We start from the raw sequence: 23,149 nt of genomic DNA, 5'->3' as shown, positions 1-23,149 counted from the left end.
AATGCTCTTTAAAAATGTATTGTACTGAACATTTTGTAAATTACTAAACCGGGTTAAAGATTATTTTACAAGCGGCCGAAGAGTTTTCTCTGCAGGGTGTCCGGGCTCTCCTTTAGAGATAAGGTGAGAAGCTTGGTCATCCGGGAGGGGCTCAGAGTAGAGCCACTTCTCCTCCACATCGAGAGGAGCCAGATGAGGTGGCTCGGGCATCGAATTAGGGTACCTCCTGGACGCCTCCTTGGTGAGGTGTCACGGGCATGTCCCACTGGCAGGAGACCCCGTGGACGACCCAGGACACGCTGGAGAGACTATGTCCCCAGCTGGCATGGGAACGCCTCGGGATCCGCAAGGAAGAGCTCGAAGAAGTGACTGGGGAGAGGGAAGTCTGGGCTTCCCTCCTAAAGCTACTGCCCCCGCGACCCGACCCCAGATAAGCGGTGGAAAATGGATGGATGGATGGATGGATGGATCGGTTAAAGATTATTATTTATTATTATTGCCTACTTCATGTTTTGAAGGTTGTAAATTTAATGTGTGCTTAATTCTGTGAATTATTTTTTCACGTGCCAATTCAGGGAGCTCAGGTCCCACTCTTGCCTTGACTTTTACCCTCCTCTTCTGGAAGCAATGTGACACTACAATTCAATTTAACTACTGCAATCTTTGGAACGACATTCTTTGCCCCGGAATGGGAATGCGTTAAACACAACTTATAAATCGTTCACTATCAACATTTATCACTTCAAGTCATAAATCTTGTCTTGAAGTCATTTAAATTATATAAATAAATAAAAATACAGCACTCTAACACTGTGTGACTACTTCCGCAACTATCTAAGACCACGCCCTTTTTTGCGGCCAGCCGCGTCAATTCTACCTGTCCTAACAAGCCAGGAAGTTTTAAAAGTAAGCACGGTGATGTCGTGCTGAGACGTCCACGCCAAAACTTTGATTGTCAATCGCACAAACCAACGACAGTGAGCGAGTGACATTTGAAGGAGGATTTTGCCCGGCGGGAGCGGGTTCGACGAAAAATTGGATCGGTGTACAATCCGGAAATATTACAGGTAAAACCAGCTTCTTTCGCCTGTCAAAATAGCTCACAGTCGTCTCCATAAATAAATTAAACAACGATTAATAAATTGAGCAAATTATGAGAATAAGTCGTGTTTGTTCACTTTAAAGATATTTCATTTTTCTTCAAATACCTTTGAAGTGTTTTTCGTCCACGGAACACGTGACGAAAGTGTAGATGAGATGTTTCTTTTACCTTCTATCAATTTCAAATGTTTTTTTGGTGTGACAGACCCTGTTAGTTTAATTATATCTTATTTTTGGACTGCATAGCAGGGAACTTAAAGTTTGGTTTGGGTATTGGTCTGTAACCACGTTTGCAGTCCATGTGATGTTCGACAACTGCCCGTCATCCTCCTCATCCGCCTCCTCTTCTCGCCTTTCTGGTTCTCCAAGCACTCGGCGCAAGTTTCTACCTGCCTCAAAACGAGTTTCACAATAGTTTCGACTCAAAAACAGCTGTCGAATTGTATTCCGTACATACCCCTCCCTTTTTCTTCACCACCTCCACCGTTTGATTATTTTAAAGTAAAACAATGGTAGTGACATTTTGTGCATTGACGACCTCCATTTTGTGTCATCGTTCATCCATCACAAGGGTAGAAAGGGCAAATGAATATATGTTATTATTATTATTTGTTGCTTACACTTACTTTCCCCACTCTCTCTACATATGGATAGTTGATTAACCCTCCTGTTATGGTGTGGGTCAAATTGACCCATTTTTGCGTGGTCAGTGCCAGCACGGTCTTCGCTGCGGTTACCTAAACTCAAATACTTGTTTCATGAAATTGACAATTTATCCCAACGGGTGAAACCGTGTACTTGCAGTTTGCACATCCACCACACAGTTCTGAAAGATAAATGGGTTTGAGTGCCACATTCCAAAAACATGCTAGTTTCACTGAAGTCTCTTACTTGCTCATTAGTGTGTGTGGTGTACATTGTTGTTTTATATATGTGCCTTGTGATTGACGGGCGACCAGGCCAAAGTGCAACTCTCCTCTTGCCCCTGAGTCAGCTGCGCGTCTGCTCATCCGAGGCGCAAATAGGATTAAGTGATCTACAAACTCGATGGATATTCCCATTTTGGCCGCAGTACTTCCGGTACATGTAGTTGAATGATTTTGTGCGTGTGTGTGTTGAATAAGATTTCAGATTCTGTGTTGCCAGGTCAATCTAATAATCTGCCTCAAGCTTTCCCAATCAGTCGTGCGGGCCAATTTAACTTAAACTATTTTAGGAATTTACATTAATCTTTACAGGATAGTAGGACATACGATTTTTTTTCCCAAGACTCCATGTATGATGTTGAACAGAAGGTATTTGGCCAAATAAGCCCCAATTGGAAGCCGAAACTGATACATGTCAAAGCTTTTTGCCTAGATGACGTCTTATGTGGCGGGAGTGTAAAAAAATTTGGGGAAAAAAATAGAAAAAAGTGACGTTGCATTCTAAACACGCTCTGTAACCATCTAGTTACTCGATTCTAGTTACTAGTTACCATCTAGTTACGAACTACTAGATTCTAGTAGCACGACCACTCATAGCCTCATGCCGATACTCGCGTCGAAAGTCAGGAATAGATTACGTCACGCTTAGCCAGTGCACCTCTAGGCTATTAAATGTGTCATGGTTATCTTGTACCTTGAATTTTATAGCATAGTTAAACTGAGCACCAATACGAGTGGCTTTCTGGTCCCTTCCCGGCTGTGATGCAATAAAGAGGAGGGACTTGTACTATACATGACATTTATTCATTCAAGTGTTTGTTTTAGTAACAGTAGTCCCTGTCGGATCCGTTTACTCCCCTTGAATGAATAATGAAGTGCCAGCTGTGAATGAATAAAAGGATTGGCCAGCTGTGCGTTCAAGGAAACCGCAATGGTGTTTAGGAGCTGTGTACTTCTGCCAATATGGGCGGCCGTGAATCACTTCTAAGCAATTCGGAAGACATTTGTTCTATGTAATTTAAATTTGGAAACAAACAGAAACAATTTGAAGAAATTTGTGTTTGAAGGATGATTGCAAATGGCCAAAATGGAGGCTTCAAACCAAAATGTGTCTATTCAGAATGAGACCACCATCACAAACGGATGTTTGGTCAAGAGTTGACCTTGTGGACGGAATTGGGGTTTGTTTTGAGGCTTAATGGCAAGTCGTCAAAGTTGGCCACCGTGCTCCATCCCTCTGCAATGCCAAAAAATTAAAATCCTCACTTTCATCTAATGACACTGGCATCTCACCTCAAAATGGCTGCTTAAAACCCAAATGGCAGATTTCCAATCTCTTTTCAGACAGGGTTTGTGAGTCTTGATAATGCGTCTTCCTGACAGACACATACGCCAAATCGAATGTTGCTCGGTGAAACTGGCACATAATTGGGATGAATTTTCAATATATTCCAAGGGATGCTAGTTTGGGGGTGTTTGCGCTGGGAACAGATCTCAAAAAGCTGATTTATTTGGCTTGAGACGACAGTTACAATGGCAATGAAATGAGGCAGTATCAAGGCCGTCGCGTCATTCACAGTGTGTCACGTACAAATGTTCTTAGTATGGAATAGTAAACATTTCTTTGATCACGACTTCCTGTGTGCTGTGAAGGCACCCGAGAAGCTTTACTCTGGCAAACAGCCTTTCAATTATTAACAGTCCAACGCTCTCATTCCGCCGTCGTAACCATAGCGCCCAGCGCACTCAAATCAGCCTTGTGGGAAAAAAGTCTCAAAGTGAGCCGAGAAGCTTGCATACCTTTGAGACTTGGAGCAGACTGTGATGAATCCAAAGGGCATGGACTGAGATCGGAATGTTTTTTTTTTGTGTTTTTTTTTTAACTTCACCTTGAAAAGTTGTCTGGTCGTCAATTGGATTTGCCGCCTGTAAGACAACAGGGTTGGCATTCATCTTCGTCATGAAGGCGACCCAGCGGATGAAATTAATGAAGCACTTTGGTGCTGTGCCGCCGGATCCGCCGCCGCCTCTGCTGGTGGTGCCCGTAAGTTTGAGCTGTTGGTACATTTGTTTTAGCATACTCACTATTCAATGGAAAATGATTCGTCACTGTCTGATGTAGAACCTTTTTTTTTCGGGGCAGGGAGGATACAAATAGTGATAACTCAGCTTTTCAGCAAAGTTCACCCACAAAAAGTGGAACAATTACAAGTTTGACAAAAGTGTTCTAGAGAAGTATGGCTCAACATTCAAACAAAACCTAGCCTGGATGGATTTTGCTAAAATTCTGCGATGCTTAATGCTACTGCTTAGCGATCTGGTAATTTACCGGTATTGTTGTGGTCCTTTTTAAAAAAATATTATTGTTTATTTATTTATTGTTAAGGACCCCCCCCCCCCCCCCCCAATAAATAAAAAAAAAATTTGACTACTGGGGCTTGGACGGCAGAGTAGTTGCCACTGTTGCGCCAATACCGAACCACGCATAAAACAAAACTTTTATAAACTATATGGATGTGTCATAGCGTAATATGATCATGCAGCACTGCACTGGCAGAGTAAGTTGTCACAGGTGTCTCTTGCACATGATATAGGGCAAGCTTGTTCAACGCTGATTGTGAAAATGCATCTTAGACTGTTTATTTTATTACTTGTTAAAAAAAATGAAACAAACTACCGTAAATCCACTCAAATTCTGCATCTTGAAATAAAACCACTCAAATGTGCAGATTAAGAGAAGACTATTCAACTCCAGTCACATCATATGTTGCTAAATCCCCCCCAAAGCTGCGCATTTTAAAATGTATGCGTAGAAATAAAATTATCATGAATAATCCCACCCAAAAAAAAAATCAAGTTAAAATAAGACTACCATAACCCCACAAAAAAAAGTCAACCTTGAACCATCACATTTTCATGCTTCGGCATTGTAGAAGTTGCCTATTTGCACATTTTTCAGCGGGAACGGATTCTTCTGTTATCCGCCGAAAAACATTTTTGGTATTTTAAATTCAGTCGCCTTGTGTTACAGTATTTTCAAGTCAGAGTGACTTAAAAGTCAACTATGTTGTCTTTGGTTTGACCCGGTGGTCATTCAGTGTTTAATGGAGTGTACGAGGAAGTCGCCGCATGAGTGGTCAAAGTGCATCTTGGGGGAGGGAGGAGCGCTTCCCAGGTGAGTCCTCCCACCCCATGCCAGCGCCCGTCATATCTTTTGCCCGTCACCGTGAAGGATCAGGTTTCTGGAGCTAGACGAATGTCCCTGTGGGTTGTGTTTGCGTGTGGAATATGATCATCCAGTTGTGCCTTAGTAGTAGTGTTGTTGTTGGGCTTGGCGATCCCAGCGGGAAATGGAAGTGAGGTTCAAAGAGCACGGGGTGAGTGCAGAAAAACGGCAACCTGACACGACTTGTTAAAAGCCACAAAAAGACAAAGAAATAGGATTTGGTAAAGATTTGGGGAAGATTATGAATTGAGCAGTCGTCGTCGTTATTGAAATCAAATGTCAAATCAGTTGTACAAAACGAAAGCATGGCGCATACTCGAATTGGGTTATCTTGCGTGCTTGTTTGCTACTGTGGTTGTTGAACTCAAATTTTGAAATGTGTTGATAGGAACTGCTTATACTTTTTTTTCTTCCCAAATATTGTTGAGGAATATATAAAATAACTGGAGACTTGCGAAATTTTCTTCTTAGTGTAGTATCTTTATTTAGGCACTTTGCCTTTGCTCAGACACATGGTTGGCATCTGGCAATTTATGATTAATGGAATGATACTTTAATTTTGAATTAAGAATTATTTTACTTCACCTTTTATAATTATGTTTATTTTGTTTATTTATTTTTCCTGGCATTACTTGGTCTTTCTTTTTTCCATTTTATTTAAAAATAATTTTACTTTTCCAATGTACATTTCTTATTGGTTTGTCTCTCTGCTTTATTTGGCTTTTAACTCAGTCTTGATTTTTATTTAAAAAAAATTTTTTTTAGGTGTTTAATTGTTTTGGGGTTTTTAGTGTATTTACAATGGTATTCTTTTTTATTTGTTTATTTACTTTCTAATTTAATTTTTAAAAATTATGTCATAAATATTTAATGGATATTTTTAGCTTAAATAGATATTTTTTATGCAAGAATTTATTTTATTATTGTACTTAGTATTTGCTTTGCTTTATTTATGTATTTATTTATTTTTTAAACACTGGAGTGCAACTTATTTTTAGATACACATTACCGGTAGGTTATTTAAGATTTACTGTATATTGTACAAAACACCATCCAGGTACAGGGCAAAGTTCTTTTCATTACAGGACAATAAAATAAAAGTTGTGTGTGAAAATGGAACTAGTCAACGAATGCCTCGTGCTAAGAGAGGCAATTTTCTCTTTGAAAAAATAGCGAGGTTGTGGGGAGAAAAAAATCTGTTTCTGTTTGAGCAGCAGGGTCATTTTTATTGCCGTTTAAGTTGATGATTAACATACTGACATACAAATGGCCTACTGTTCACTGTGGTCACATCTACCAGCACAATTGTCCCCGTCCTGTGCTCTGTGCAATTACTCAAATTTTTTTCTTCCTACCAACTGTCCCTTTTCAACGTCATTGTTGTTTCTTCTTACCATGTCAGTATCGGCCTACGTCAGCGTCTTCAAATCAACTAGAAAGCTACGCTCGATATGATTTATCAAGGTGCCACGAAGGGAGTAGTTAGTAGGAATGTTCGATACCACTTTTTTCAGACCGATACCAGTTGGAGTAGTCAACTCCTGAGTCGGAGTGGACCATGTTCGCCCCTCCATTGTTGTGGCGGCTGACCGATTGCGGCCACCCGAAACTGTTGCTGGACCCCAACCGGTGAGGCTATCGGGCCTCAGGAGGCGATTGCTCGGTAACAGTTGTTCAGAGGGTGCGTTCCAACTATAGATGGATCACACTCCTCGGGGGTGCTGGAGCGGAGGGTCCTTAGGAAAGTTCCGATTCAGGAAGACCAGTGTGATTTTGTCTTGGCCGTGGAACGGTCGACTAGCTCAACACACTTGGCAGGGTCCTTTAAAGTTGGCAGAATTGTGCCCGGCGGCGTTGCACCCTGAGACGCCTCTGCCACCTTGGAGGGAATTTTTTCCACTTCCGTGCAATCTCGCAGTCACACAGTGAGCATTTTGAGCAGGATGTATGATGCCATGATTTTTTTAAAATCTGTCTTAATTAATTAAAAAAATAATTAATTAACCAACCGAATTAATCTGGATTCATGGGATTATCTAATCTATCTCACATAGCGCTGCTGAAAATAGTGAAAAATATATCATTGTTGTGATAATGGCCCATGCAATAAAGTTCATCTAGAATTGGATGCTTTTATCTGAATTTGACCAGTCCAGTAGAGACTGTACACACATCACCATCCGATAGGTGAACAATATCTCGGGACATTACAATGAATGAGCTAAAACGACCGCTACATTTAACTCGCTTGTTTTGCCACATGGGGGGGGGTCGAATAATGTCATTTCTTTATGTTCATTTAAATATCTATCGCATGCTTTTCCAATTACTGTGCAACCCTTATCTATCTATCTGTCTATCTATACACACATTGCTCACCATTGTATTTTTGTTGACCCTATAGTAAATCTAAAATTTAGGAGAAACTCATCCTTTGAAGATATCAGTGAAAGAGGAGTTTTTCTATTGTGTATCTACAGTATGTGTTACTGCGAAGCCTCAGGTGTTTCATACACACAGCAGCACACACACATTCACACACCACCGACACCGCCGCCACCATACCGGTCCATCCAGATTGGACTGGTGTTCAGTCTGCGTTTGGCACATTCTTCCGGCTTTTCTGGAGCTCTTTGTAAGGGGTTATCGATGCAAAGTATCCCATACTAAATGTTACCTTTTCTTACCATCGCTGTGTTGTTTTTTTTTGTGCTTGTAGAAGTCAGACATGGAGGAGCTAATGATATGGGAGCAGCATACAATAACACTGAACAAAGTAAGTTCTTGCTTGCTTCCGGACGGCATGTTGCAGTTGCGCGAGAGTAGGAGGGCTGGGAATCGCAGGCTCGTAGGTCAACGAGCACGAACCATATTGTCATTTTTTTTTTACTTTATTGTAGGGGGGGGGGTGAGTTCATTTTCGGTCGACAGTCATATTTGAAATCGTTGTGAATCGAGGTCAAAGTGCTTTGCTAAACAATACAAGCATGGCTATTGTGTGATATTCTTTGTATTGGCAACAAAACAAATCTGCATTACATAAATATATAAATGGTTGTTTTCTCTTTGCACATTAAACGTACAAAACGGTCTTTATTATGATCATACGCCGTGGGTGACACACAGGACCACATTTGTCTCATGTGCAAATCAATAATTGACTGGCATTGAGCGATGCCGTATCTCCAAACGGAAACATTGCGATATCAATATTTTGTACACGATTACCAGCTAGCAGTTTGTCTCCACAAACCTTGCGCTGAAATTCCACAAGGCACACCCTAACTAACAGCAGTCGACCGCTCGCTGGTGCATACCAGCTGGGCTGGAATGTGCTCACTCTGTCACCCGCATCCACCTGCATACTTTTCCCGTCCTCCCACCTTCATTCCGATCTCTCTGCGTGGCAGGATTCCAAATTGGGCTTTGGCTTTGCCCTATCTGGAGGCAGGGACAAAGCTCATCTGGATAACGGCGATACGGCGGTGATCGTGTCCGACGTGCTGCCAAATGGACCGGCCATGGGACGCTTGTTGTAAGTGGACCAACACAAAATGTGTCTCTTCAAAGTAAAATACTAGAAATAGTGAAACCTGTTTATCAGTGAGGATACCTTCAGGACCCACAGTGGGTGAAAATCTGCAACGTAGTGATACCATTCACATGTTAAACTCAGTTAAACTAGCGAACGGAAGTTAGCTAGCTTAATGCATACATGCAAGGAGCAAATCTATAAATGCACCACTTTTGTTTTGGTCCTATACTTTTCTCATACGGTACATTGTTTACAAATCTAAATTTGTGAGCACTTTCTTGCCAAGATAAATCATCCACTTTACAGGTGTGAACTTTCAAAACGCTATTTGGAGAGACAGACGGACATGATTATTGCACAGGTGTGTGCGCCTCAGGCTTCCAAAAAAAGGACGCTGTAAAATTTGCGGACCGTTATGTAGTCCTGCAACACTGTGCATATTATTTTGGGCACCTGTCATGTCAAGATTACTTTACTGGAAAAGAATCATACTTGTATAACATACAAACATGAAATACAGTAAAGTACAAAACACAAATACCAACGCAAATGGAAAAAAGTTAGGCCGCCTCTGAAAAGAAATATGGTTTGATTTGACCGTGAGTCTGAATTTTTAATGTGGAGTTGCGATAATAAAAAAAAATAAATGTCCGTCTGTCCAATGATACATTTTTTCACTTTCCAGCAACAAAGACCAGATCGTTATGGTCAACGGGGTTTCCATGGAGAACGTCCACTCCAACTTCACCATCCACACCCTCAAGTCCTGTGGCAAGACGGCTAACATAGTGAGTACCGTATTTCAAGATGACCACGTGTCAGTTGGCATCCCGATCCCGCTGAAAAATGTTTTCTTCTCTTTTAATGTGGCATTCTGGCATCCGCAGTGGACCAAATTTGTCAAACCTTCTCTCAAGCCAGCCAAGTAGTGGCCTAAACGATATTAGCTGCTCCATGAGCATCCATTTTTGAGAAACGGTTGACTCCACTTTTAATGTCCGCTTATGTCAGTAGAATATCGAATCTCTCTACGCCTGTTGGTCACATCTGAGCTTTGTGTTTGCATCTACTGGTTCTGTATAAAGTGATGTTGGCATTTCAGCTCATTTTTGGTCGCAACGTGAGATTTCCTAAAAATGACATTGTCAAAATGCTAAATCTGGTTGGGATGACAACTTCAACTTGAGTATAACGAAGTATTTTGAAAATTGGTTCGTGGATTCCGGCGGCCTGGTGTCGACCTCACAGTGAAGAGGTCGTGGTTCGATCCTGCCTCCGGCCTTCCTGTGTGGAGTTAACATGTTCTCCCACTGCCTGCGTGGGTTTTCCCCGGGTACTCCGATTTCCTCCCGCATTCCAAAAACAAGCACGACAGGCTGATTGAACAGCCTAAATTGTCCTTGGGTGTGAGCGGATGGTTGTTCGGGTCTGTCTGTGTGCCCTGCGATTGGCTGGCAACCAGTTCAGGGTGTCCCCCGCCGACTGCCCGAAGATGGCTGGGATAGGCTCCAGCATGCCCCGCGAGGATGAAGCAGATCAGAAAATGGATGGATGGATAGTGGATTCCACAGAAATGTTGTGTGCCGGAAGAAAAATGTAGTTTTAAAAAAAAGCCTTCAAACTGGAGTTATGGTGTACAAATTCGTTATTCATGAACTCATCCCGTTGACTCTTTTGTTTCATCAGCTCCTCCTTCCTTACGATGTTTTCCCACTAGACGGTGAAACGTCCTCGCAAGATCCAGATCCCTGCTACAAACAGACCGACTCGGGCCGCCTCCCACTCCAACCTGTTGGACCAAGACCCCCCAAGGAGAACGAGACGCTTCTCGGACGCCAGCGACAATAGAGATGCCAGTCGCTACCACATGCGGGCTCGAAGCTCCTCGCCTGATCGCAACCACGCGCAGGCGCGCAGCTCCTCGCCAGACCGCAACGGCTACGGAGGCACGCTTCCCTTGATGTCGTCGGGGTACAAGAGACTGCCGCACCACGACCTCGATGACAAGCCCCTCAGAACCACGCTGGTTAAAAAGAAAATCTCAGATGGTAAGTTCAATAAAATAACATGTATTTACTGGTGAAAAGGTTGCCATCATAAAGTTGGGTTTTATTGCGTAAATGATGGTAAAGAAGGTTTGCTTTTGATTGGCAATAAATACCGTTAACAGAGCCAAAGATTTTTTTACATATTACTGTGATATTTGGGTAGTCCTGGGAAAAAGAATAAAGCTGTAAGATTAAAGTCTTTCTTTTTGGAGGTAATTACAAGAAAAAGAACTAAGTTGAGGTTATTTGTTTTTTAATAAGTCTGATGAGACTTATTAAAATTGTCTTTTAAAAAAGTTGTACTGTAACAAGAATGATTTGGATATTTTTTTTAAGATGATAGGAGAAAAATTATAAGAATAATAATCCATTTTATTTGTAAGCGCCTTTCACAGCACTCAAGGACACTTATAACCAAGAGCAAAGAATAAAACCACAAAAAATTATAAATAAAAGAAGAGCTAGATTTGCAGCTGTGATTTTGCAGTTGTGCGAGATTTTTTTTTTTTTTACATTATTGTAAATTGATGATTATCGTGTCAGATTTTTACACATTTTTACACGAATAATTAAATCCATAAATTGATAAGAATAACTAGACTTGCCTTCGTGTGATCACGCTCGCGACGCAGAGTACGGCTTGAAACTGGGCAGTCAGATCTTCATCAAGCACATGACTGAAACGGGCCTGGCAGCAAAGGAAGGCACCCTGCAAGAAGGCGACCTGATTCTGAAGGTGAGTCTCAACAAGAGCAGCCAGTCGCTGCCATCAGTTCCTTTTCAACACACGCCTCTTCCCCCCCCCCCCCTCCCCCCTTGCCCACCAGATCAACGGCATGACCACAGAGAACCTCTCCCTGCTGGAGACCAAGCACCTGGTGGAGAAGAGCCGCGGCAAGCTGACCATGACGGTGCTGCGCGATCACCGCAAGTTCCTGGTCAGCATCCCCGAGGTGGAGGACAGCGCCCCCAACAGCGAGGATGAGCGGCGGCGACGGCGGCAAGACAGCAGCTCTGAGATGGAGGGTGAGACGAAAAGACAAGGAGTTGACCAGCAATAATGGACAACATTTTTAGTTTTGCGTGATTTCTTTGTTTTTACTCTCTGTAGACATTTCCGACTTGGATGAACGCTCACCTTCTCACAGAACATCCCGGCATCCTACCAGAGAGAAACGGATGCACAGGTACACCTAGTTATATAATCCTCCTAAGAACGATATTGTCAGATTTATAGTTGTGCTACTCCATATTTGGCGAAGTGGTTAGCGTGTGTGCGCCTCACAGTCAAGAGGTCTTGGGTTTGACTCTGCACAGGCCTTCCTCCCTCATTCTAAAAACATACTGTACATGTTTGGTTCGTTGAAAACTCGGGGCGGGGTCAACATTGATTCTTAAAACAGACAGATGGGCCAGGATGTTACGGAAAATAAAAGGTTAAATGTTATTGTAAAATAGGTCATTTTATTCATGAAGGAATTCGTTTTGAATGAAGTGACCAATTATTTTATGCAGAGAAACTGTTCAATGCATTTGTAAAATTATTCATTTCAATAAAAGATTCTTGTTTTCAAATGGTATCGATAATTGATTCTCTCTTTCATCTCAAACTGATGTGAACAACAAAGCGTAGGAGGGAAAAGTGGTTAGGATTGCACGACTGTCCGTGTTTTATCTTCGGTGTTGTGTTTATTATTTTACTTTATGTTAACTGTTTTGTTAAGCGCTTTGTTGCAGCTGTTGTGAAAGCCCAATATAAATCAGGATGTATTGTATTGGTTAGTCACAATATATGTAAATATTTATTTAGCATTTTTTTTCTTTTAACAATAAAGAAAATATTATTGGATACAATAAATGAAACATGATATATGTATGTCAAATTATTTTCTGATTTACCTTTTAATTGCCCAAATCGATCAGCCTGTTAAATGTGCAGTATACTGTATGTACATTTGTTTGTCACTGTTTTTATCGACAATAAGTAATATTATTGACAAATATTTCATACAATATGAGTTGTGTACTCCACCTCGTGGCCAAAATCAGCTGCGGTTGGCTCCAGCCACGCCCACAGCACAAATGCTATGGAAAATGGTTGCATGGATAACGATCTTGCATCATATTGCCGGACTTTGTCGTGAGATTGCGTCGGCGGATGACGTGTCACTTTGGTTGAGCTTTGTGGTTAATCTTTCCTCCTGTCTCGGTTTGACACCAGGGTCAGAGCAGAACTTCCTCCTTCGGTGCTCAAATCCAGGGATTCTTCCCCCGTGCGCTCCACTTTGACTCGCCCCCCAGCAAGAGGCTACGCATCTCGCCGAGGTCAGCCCCGCAGGAGTCCTTCCGTCATGTCCGGCCGGCTCTTGACTCAGTGCGTCCTTGACGTTCTCTGTGTTGTTTCTCGCAGCCCCGTCTGACTCCGAGTCGGACCGCAGCGCCTCGCCGCCTCCCACCCGGACGGACAGTCTGAGCCACTCCAGTAAATACAAGTCAGTTGAACGGAATGCGCACGCGATCTATGCATCCTACACTATTTCCGGGGGCACACGATACTACAAAGTCAAACAATTTGGAGGTTTGTGGGAAAGTATGCGGCATTTCTAGAATAGTCGTCCACTCGAGGCTAAAAGTTGCCGTGTGTGCTGTACGTGAGCACTCGCTGCGCTATCAGTGTCTAAATAGCGGCGGTGGCTAAATAAGATCTGTAACTGCTTCAGACAACAAAGTGTATGCAGCAAAGTGGTTAAGAGTGCACGATTGTCTGTGTCTCATGTGTAGTTTTGTATTTTTTTGTTAACCTTTCTTTTGATGGCGGCGCGGACACTCGCAGCGGCTCCTCTTGTTTTGTGTTGAGAGGGAAGAAATTTCATTCACATACAGTACATTTGACAATAAAGTTTAATCCAATCCAAGATGGCTCCACTCATGTATAGTGAGACCGCTCTGGCTTGTGATAGTTTCACCAAACCAGGACTAAACGCGGCGTCAAAACCAGTGGATTCGGTTCAGCGCGAAATGCGTTTACAACTGCCACTTTGTGTTGCCACGGCATAGATATAGATCCAAAGGTTTTGGCTCAGTCTGTCCTGATTGCAAAAATGATTGTTGGGAATATTTGTATTAGGTTCTATCACAATCATATCGCACACAAGTCAACTCGCATGACAGTTAATGCTGAGATGATACATTTTGGGTTTTTTTTTTTAATGCAGAAGCCTGTCTGGTTTGTCCATGCTGCCCAACCCCAGGTCCTCACCCGCCATCCAGAACTATACATCTTCCAGGCCCGCCTCATCGTCCTCAAAGCCCCGCAGGCCCGTGACAGACTCTGACTCCGACCACAGCGCCTCAGACAGCAGATATAAGTAAGCTTTGATTGTTACTCGGGGAGAACATTAATCAGAGAGTCAGCCAGTCTGGTTCTGATTTTAATTTTTTTTTTTTTTTTCCTTGTCAGCCCCAGAGTTATTCCTGCTGATCTGTCCCACTCTAGCCTGAGACCTTCCCCCATCCTGGTGCGCCAGGAGACCCCAAGGAGGGTCAGTTCTCCCCTGAGAGTCCCTCCCCCAGGTCGGTAGACTCAAAACAGTTTTTTTTAATGCATTTTAATTCACAATTCACCATCTCAAGACGTTCCAAAATGTCATATGACAATCAGAATGATATTGACCACGGAATACTTCTGAAAAGCCTGCTCAATAGGTTTAAACAATCTCTAAAATGAGTTTCAGTTTTTGAATTGAACTCCAGAATTGGGTGAACTTATCTAATATCCATAATAAGCTCGACAAAAATGCATTTCGAGTAGCATGGTGATGCCTGCTAATCGAGTTGTCTTCCTCCCTTCTCAGACTCCGAATCGGAGTCTGAAGGCAGCTCGGCACCTCCTCGGAGGCAGAGCGCCGCCTACAGTCAGGACTCGTACGGCAGCAGCAGATACAGGTACACATGAAGGCGTCGTCCCCTTCTCCCCCCACCCACTTGAACACCCTGCTGGGACACTTGAGTCCACTTAAGGCAACTGTTTTTATGACTATACTTTAATTTACCCTTTTTATTTTTGAAGTTCCACAAAAGTTACATCATCTGTCTTGTGAATGTTTTTATTTTTCACATGCGTGTTTGTGTGATCACATTGTAGCTTTTTTGGACTTTTGTGTGTTTTGGGGCTGTAACATTATGTGTGACCCGCTGAAATAAAAAGTGACTTTCACTGAACATGTCCCTCTGCATTATGTGGCTACGTACTGATTAAACAGATGACTCGACTATAAATATATGAACTCAATATATACTTGAAATTGATCAATAGTCATCACAAAGCAGTCAAAGAGAGGAGTCCCCTCAGACGCAAAGGTGAATATTCCCTCAACCATAATCATCACTTTAGCCACAAGCCCACTCCCCGTCCTTCCAAATGTAACTGAGACTTGTTTTCCTCCTCCCTCACTCCCGCCTCCCTCTTGTCTCTTGCAGAGCTTTGCCGGCGGACCTCTCCTCTCAGCCGGAAACTAGGCGGCACAGCGCTTCCGGTGTCCCGGTCGGCCGTGCGCCACGTCGAGGTGAGCATAAAGTCATTGGGAGATTTTTCGGAACCAGACTGCGCAGTTGGTTCCTAATTTAATATGAACATTTTCAGGAGCCACGCATTTGAAATCATCACATGCAATCCTTTGGTTTATTTTGCGCAAAACTTGAAATATGATCAATTTAAATGACCGTGTTCGCTGTATAAGGCGGACCTTCAATGAACGGCCTATTTTAAAACTGTTTACAAATAAAGGGCGCACTGCATTATAAGGCGCATAGAATAGAACCTCCCATAGTGGCTGCGATTCTGCTATGCATCCACTAGATGGAGCTACACTAAAGGAATGCAATACAATACAGCTTTATTTATATCGAGCTTTTCACAACTCCTGCAGCTGTAACAAAGCGCTTTACAGAACATTTTAAAAATTACATCCAAGAAATCTGAATATTCATCCATATAGAGGGCGGGCGCATCGGTCACTCACAACACTAATGGCTACAAGTGCAAAATGAATTAGATGGATAAATGTTGAAGCCTTAGCAAAGTTGCATAGAAATGAAGAATCAACATGTTAATCCGATTAATTGTGATTGTAAATGAAGGTATGCATCGAATTTCTGTAAATGTACGCATGCAAATCTGACGCTTAAGATAAGAAAACCTTCATTAGTCTCGCAATGGAGAAATTCCCAATTCACAGCAGCAAAGTTATGAAAGGAAGAAGTAGAACAACAAAATATAGGAGCTGCTGGAAAGGCAGCCACTCTCGCGGCGCCATTTTGAAGTCAAAATAACAAAAATAACACAACACACACAGAGACAGTCGTGCAATCTTCACCACTTTTCTGCATACACTTTGGAGTCTGAAGCAGTTATAGATGAAAGAGGAGAGGATGAAAGTCCTTTCACCGGTGGCTCAGAGACGCCATGCTGAAAAATGTGCACACGTCTGCTACAAGCTAAGTTTTGAAAGCAAACAACAAAGCTGTAGTGTCCATTGACGAAAAGAGATTAGTTCACTTTTCCTGTCTCGCGTAATCCGCTTCAAACTCCAAGCCGCGACTCCCAATTCCAAATCCGCATCAGCGCTCCGCGCTGACGCTCCTTTCTTCTCATCGTCGGCTCGTCAAGACTTACATCCATCCAGCCGCAGACCGTTCAACAGCACAGATCTCTCCGCTGAACAAAGCGGGGCTGTGAAAAATGCTGCCCATTACAGGCGCAAGACACAAGCGACATTCCTCCCAGTCAAAAACAGTTCTGGTATACCCATGCTGTCGAGAAGGTGCAACCACCAAGCACAGAGTCTCCTCCTTGATGAATGTCATGGCCAAAAAATGCTGAAAAAAGTCCACATCAGGTCCACACGACGTAACAACAAACACAAAGTGACAAAACAAACACAAAAAAAAAGCAAGGCTCATGAGAGCACTTGCCGACGGCTGCCTAATCGGGTGCCATCTTGACATCAAAGTCGTAAGTGTGTAAGTGTGATTCCTTACAGCTCCGTCCGAGTCGGATTCGGAGGACAGTTATGGGTCTGCCCCTCGCAGATATTCAACGGACAGCGACAAGTCAGACAGAGCCAAAAACAGATACAGGTGGGAGTTTTTACCCAAATAATGTATGATACTTGTTTAGCGTCTTTGGAGTGTGCTTTCAAACTATTTTTAACTTTGTGCTTTCTCCGGGAATAAGCATTACTTGTGCAGCTAAATGGAGACAATGGCTCCAAGAGATGTCAAATTGCGTCGACTAAAGTATTGCTGAAATGATATAATTCCCCCTGCACTGCTTGCAGAGTCCTTCCTGAGATCAAGTCTTCTTCGGTCGATTTGAATCCGGAGCCAGCCCGCCGAGTCTCGTTGTCTGTGCAACCTCCTCCTGATGGTCAGTCGAATTGTGAATGTGTTTGTGTGAGGGTGGCAAGTGTGCGTGACGATGATGTGATGGGAGAAAGAATTATGCGTGTGTGTGTGTTTAATGATTGTATGTGTGTGTCAGTGTAGAGAAGTGTGTGTATGTGTTTGTGAGTGAGCTAGTGTGTGAAGACAGGATCTTTTGTGGTCTCCTCACAACATTCAGTTTCCTCCGAGTCCGACGATCTGTCGCACCTGCGGAGGTCGGGCAGCTCAGACCGCGGGGATAGCCGACGCAGGTACGACCTTTCCAGCTAGAAAGTGGAAAAAGATTTCAACCAATGCATCGGAAAATGAAAACAAATATTACGCACGGACATTTCTTTTTTTTTTTTCTTTTTTTTTTTCTTCATTTGTAACAAAAAAAGCAAACTTGTGGAGATTAGACATGGCATGATGGCAATGGTTTGACGAGTTTCATTTGACTTTTCAGGTCTAGTTTTTCCAGAATTCAAAATTTTTCCTTCGACTATTTTAATCTCATGTTATACAGTAACAGTGCTCCCGATGTGCCTCACAATGGTGGCACCATGAGATCTGGGATCTCCGTGAGGAGCAATCCACCAGTCAGCTGTAAGCGCCGCATTCAGTGGTTTTCATTGTTTTGTTTTGGGGTTTTTTTTTGTTATTAAAGAAAGAATGAATCGCCCTTTTTTATGCTTCCATTATAATCATCAGCACCAGCAGCAGCACCGGCCCCTGTTCCCGCCAAGCCTGCTGAAGAGCCCATCTACTCCTTGCCTCCAGACTCGTACCCGACATCCCCCCAAGGGTGAGTCCCTCTCAGGTCTCGGCCTCCCAACTTGCACGACCCCATTAAAGCTCAGCACTTCTGGTTCTGGTCCTGCAGGTACAGCTCCGATATGCAGGCGGTGTCGTTCATCAAGGAAGGCAGCGTGGGCCTCAGGCTGGTGGGTGGCAACGACGTCGGCATCTTTGTGGGAGGGGTGCAGCCCAACAGCCCCGCGTACAAGCGGGGGTTGAAAGAGGGTGACCAGATTTTGAAGGTGAGGGTTGCTTTGCTCTGGCCTGGACCAGAGACACGGTCACTTTTGATTTAATTAATTTGGCAATGGTTGCTGTTTGATTTTATTTCATTTCAACTTAAAGAAACATATTTATTATATCAATAACAATGTGTAGCTGTAGTTTACAGCTTTTACCAATAGTCTTGATTGCACTGTGTTGATTTGAATTTCAAAAGTTTTTTGATTGAAATTAAAAATATATTAATAAACAGATATTCGTTAAAAACATAAAAATATCTGGAATTTTTTTAACTTCATTTTTATTGTATTAGTTTGTATTTAATTTTAATCACCCTATTTTCCATACTATAAGCCGCTCCGGAGTATAAGGTGCACCTGCGAGATGTATCCACTAGATGGAGTGAGGCTAAAGGGAATACAATACAATACAATACAGCTTTATTCGTGAACCATTTTCACAACCGCTGCAGATGTAACCATAATATATCCCAGCAGACATCCTTCACTTGTTAAGATGTGTATACCACATATCAGCAACTGGTGTTTGTGGCGTTTCTTGTCTCAACCGCTGGTAGGGGACAGGGACAATTTGTCAAAATGCATTTTTGGAATAATATTACATACTATGACAGGAGTTTTTTTTTCCTTCCCTTTGTCACAGGTCAATAACACCGACTTTGGCCACTTCACTCGAGAGGAGGCAGCAAATTTCCTGCTTAACATCAAGAGCGGAGAGAGGGTAGCGATTCAAACTCAAAATAAGATGGACAGTAAGTGCAGTCTACCACAACAAGCTCCAGTTTGCGTCCCATCGCCTTAAATGGTCAATGTTTTTTTTCCCTCTTCAGTTTATAAGAAGATCATAAAGTCTAACCTGGGCGACAACTTCTTCATCCGCACGCACTATGACCACGAGACAGATCATCCCATCGGGCTGAATTTTACGAGAGGAGAGGTGTTCCGAGTGGTAGACACGATGCACCGCGGGAAGCTGGGCAACTGGCTGGCCATCCGCATGGGCAACGACCTGCACGAGCTCGATAAAGGCACCATCCCCAACCAGACCAGGTGCGCCTGGAAAATGAGCGACTATCACACTACGTCCCTCAGATCCAGTCAAACTGCATTCATGTTTTATATACCGGTCAACGACTGTTACATTGTCAAATCAAGTTTCAAGAAAATCAAAAGAAATGTATGAAAGCAAAACTAATAGAGCCTGTGTGGTAGCTACTCTGTGACTTTTCTTTCTCACGTTGGTGTGGTCGATATCCATCAGGGCGGAAGTGCTGGCCAGCCAAGAGCAGGCGCAGAGGGTGAGCGGTGAAAAGCCAGTGTCGGGGCCCAGGGCTGAGTTCTGGAAACTACGGGGCCTCAGGGGGAACAAAAAGAACGAGAAGAACGCACGACGCTCACGGGACGACCTCCTGCAGCTCACCATTCAGGGCAAATTCCCGGCTTACGAGAGGGTCCTGCTCAGAGAAGCCAATTTCAAGCGGCCCATCGTCATTCTGGGTCCTCTTAACGATATCGCTATGGAGAAACTAGCCAGGGAGATGCCTGATGAATATGAAATAGCTGGTTGGTGTCTTTTTTTAGCACTTTTATACCTTAAGTTTTTTACCTGACTGTTTGTGGGGTTTTTTTCTTCCCCCCCCCCCCCCTCTTTTCATCAGAGATGGTTCCTCGCAGTGGGGGCGTTGACAGCAGCTCAACGGTTATCAAACTGGACACCGTGAGGAAGATAGCTGAAAAGGTGAGTTCAACATTTCAGGGGTTATTTTTAATATCCAAGACGACTCACATCAAATGAAAATAAATTCCATAATGTGTGTGTGTGTGTGTGCGCGTGTGCGCGTGTGCAGCATGCTCCACGTGGTGGCTTGCTTAAGTTTATTCCTGTTCCTTTGCCAGAACAAGCACCCCCTGCTGGACATCACACCGACCGCTGTGGAGAGGCTCAACTACATCCAGTACCACCCGATGGTGATCTTCTTGGACCCGCACAGCCGCAAGGACGTCAAAGCCATGAGGCAGCGCTACAATCCCGACTCCAACAAAAGCTCCAGACGCCTTTACTCGCAGGCGCTCAAGCTCAGGAAAGACTGCAGTCATCTTTTCTCAGGTACATCAATAACATACATCGCGCGTGTGTTTATTGCAGATATTAATTAGGATTAAGGACAGTTCTCGTGGGATTTTCCTTTTCTCTCTACGTCAGGCGTTGGCAATCTTAAATATACGGAGAGCCATTTCGGTTGTCTAACACCCCCCGCCAAAAAAAGAAACGATAGCCACAAAGCCTTTATCATTTAAAGACAACACTGCATATCTTTTTTTTTTTTTTTACCTGTACATATACAGTATATATATATTTTAAACTATCGTTTTTTTTTTATCACTGAATTGCGAGAGAGAACATGAGATACTAAAAGATGTTTTGTTGAAGCATATTTAAAAATGAAATAGTGAATGAATGTCTCTTTGAGTCTGTGTCCTAGTCATAATTATTGAAGCAGTTCTGTGTTCAATCAATTTATCAAATGTGAAGTGTGCAGTCAGTTGTCATCTTTTTGGGTTGAATGAATTTGATGAATTAAAAAGCGTCGGCTCTGTGATAAGATGCTTTCAAAACATGGAACCTACAAATGCTCAGATTGTAAAATGATGCATTTGTTTGATTGTTAGATCATAAAACGTCATCGGCCTCAGAAGAGTGATTCTCTCCATCTGTCAGGAGTCATTTGTTATTTGTTCCCTCTAGCACGCGTTGACTTGCAGCCCGGCTCCAATATTTGGTATCAGGCTCTAAAGGACAAGATTCGCCACCAACAGTCTAAACCAGTCTGGGTTTCTGAAGTCACGGTAAGCCACATATACCTTGCTGTGTTGAATTTCCATTTCGCACAATCATGCTGCGCAAAAGGTCTGTGTAGATAGATTTATGTGCGGATCTTTGTTTAGTTGGAGAGCGGTGGAGAACAGGACCTGGACGCACTGGATCAAACTCAGTCCGACTACCTCAGCGCCGCCAGTGACCTGGAGGACACGGACGGCGAGGCCTTCACAGACGGCGAAGCCTACACGGACAACGAGGAACTGGAGGAGGCCTACCCGGGTCAGCACGCGGCCAGGAGCTCAAGAGTGTCCGGCACTGCCCTGGCTCGCTCGTCCGAACCTACCTGGGGCAGTCCCGACGAGGAGCTGGATCCCGAGCCTTACGCCGAGGTGTACTCGCGAGGCAGAGAGATCCCACCTCTGATGCACGTGCCGGAACCCGCCACGCTCCGTCGCCAGAGCCGCAGCCCGCCTCTGCATCATCCGGACGATGTTCGTTCACACCGCAGTTTTTCAGACTCAGACTTCAACCACCTCGACACCATTGCCCCCACCACTCCGTCGGACGGACCCCCGGAGTTTATCGCCCCCGACCCATACTCTGTCAGCGAGCCGTATGGGGGTGAGCAGCCAGGGAGCCCACATCAAGCCAGTCTGTCTGCCATTGAGAAGGAATTAGAGCAGGTAATTGACATTGGGTTTGGTTGATCATCACAAGATCAGGCCTAAAAATCAATGTGCAACAAACCACACCATGTCACATGTCATATTAAAGCACATCAAGATTGCTTTCCAGATCTATAATTCTTTTCTCACTATGCTCTTTTGTTTTGACACACGGACAAAAATATTTGGAAAAGTTCGATTGTAACATAAGAAGTCAGTGTGCAACAAACCAAAACAAGTCACATATCACATTAAAGCTCTTGATGGGAGCATTCCAGAGCTGGAATTCTTTTGGCCTCACATGCTGACACGATGATATACGGCATATTATTGTTTTATTTGTTTTACTTGAGGCCAGACCTAACTTGTTGTTCTCGTTCAGGCCCGACAGGCAGAGCTGCAGACGCAAGGGGAGGAGAAGAAGGCCCTTCAGTTCATCATGTAAGTCTCCTGTGGCTCACTCGTAGGGGGAAAAAGACAGGACCTGCAGATGTTTGACACTCGCCTCCTTTGCATGTTAACAGGGTGTCACATCACCAAGCGGTCCAGGTCAGACGCACGCAGATCAGAGGCGGGAGCAACAGCTCTGAAGAGGATGAAGAGTATGAGGATGAGGACATCGAATGGGGTCCAGCGACAGAACTATAGACAAGCCACCATTTGAGTCTGAACGAACAACGAAAGACACTCCAAGACACTTTATGTTAGTTATCCCCAATCGTAACTCAATTTTTTATATAAATGCCTGATTCACTTTAAAAAGTACTGTGTAGCACAATTTAAGGTGAAACTTGGTCTAAATGTAAACTCTGTATTAAAGGATGTTTTTTTTCTACTTGTGGATAGGGACTGAGTGCATATCAAACCTCAGAGGAACTGCTTTGGTTTAAAAAAAAAGAACAAAGAATACCTTAAACCTTAAAATCTCCCAATATATTATAAACATCAAACTATGGTGGCCAGGAAGGATTTAACGCATTACCACAAGACTGAACTTTTACACTGAGACACATGTGCTAAGATGTTTTAACGATGGGAGGTTTTTTTCTACATTTTAACGTGACTGTTATATTTTTACCATCTTTTTATTTTTTAATAAATGTTTTGAAAATCTACATCACGTGTCTGAGCTGGATCTATTAAAGGGGTTTGGGTAAAATGATTGCACGCTCAAGCTACGGCTTGCGGACCGCTGAAAGCCCGACAAGAAGGTAGAACAACGATGAGCATTATGATACCATTAAAAAAAACGACGTGATGAATATAGTATAAAAAAATAGTGTAGTAGTAATAAATGGTTTGAAACTACCGAAAATAAAATAATCAGGCGGATTTTATCTGGTGAAATTACCCTCATAATGTGA

The 23,149-nt window shown here is 43.2% G+C and overlaps 1 protein-coding gene across 8 annotated transcripts; it reads left to right on the top strand.

Annotated features, from left to right (window-relative positions):
- Positions 1–826: 826 nt before the first annotated feature.
- Positions 827–22,900, top strand: tjp3 (tight junction protein 3). Of its 8 annotated transcripts, none has more exons than XM_052074733.1 (29): positions 827–1,067; positions 7,973–8,029; positions 8,664–8,788; positions 9,474–9,576; positions 10,506–10,836; positions 11,469–11,572; positions 11,664–11,862; positions 11,948–12,023; positions 13,058–13,161; positions 13,247–13,328; positions 14,052–14,204; positions 14,297–14,409; positions 14,691–14,781; positions 15,316–15,401; positions 16,878–16,974; positions 17,175–17,263; positions 17,459–17,531; positions 17,786–17,865; positions 17,971–18,064; positions 18,143–18,299; positions 18,943–19,051; positions 19,130–19,349; positions 19,561–19,862; positions 19,958–20,037; positions 20,196–20,406; positions 21,046–21,146; positions 21,246–21,803; positions 22,168–22,226; positions 22,310–22,900. In XM_052074733.1, exons 2-29 carry the CDS (start codon positions 7,982–7,984, stop codon positions 22,431–22,433), a joined length of 3,969 nt encoding a protein of 1,322 aa, XP_051930693.1. In that variant the 5' UTR covers positions 827–1,067; positions 7,973–7,981; the 3' UTR covers positions 22,434–22,900. The 8 variants fall into 8 exon arrangements, with proteins under 8 accessions (XP_051930693.1, XP_051930690.1, XP_051930688.1 ...); XM_052074730.1 differs by lacking the exon at positions 827–1,067 and adding an exon at positions 3,829–4,071 and having other exon boundaries at positions 14,088–14,204; XM_052074728.1 differs by lacking the exon at positions 827–1,067 and adding an exon at positions 3,831–4,071 and having other exon boundaries at positions 17,468–17,531.
- The last annotated feature ends 249 nt before the right edge of the window (positions 22,901–23,149 follow it).

The sequence above is a fragment of the Hippocampus zosterae genome, chromosome 8, assembly GCF_025434085.1.
Source record: "Hippocampus zosterae strain Florida chromosome 8, ASM2543408v3, whole genome shotgun sequence".
NCBI classification, from domain to species: Eukaryota; Metazoa; Chordata; class Actinopteri; order Syngnathiformes; family Syngnathidae; genus Hippocampus; species Hippocampus zosterae.
This window is presented reverse-complemented; position numbering and strand designations above follow the sequence as displayed.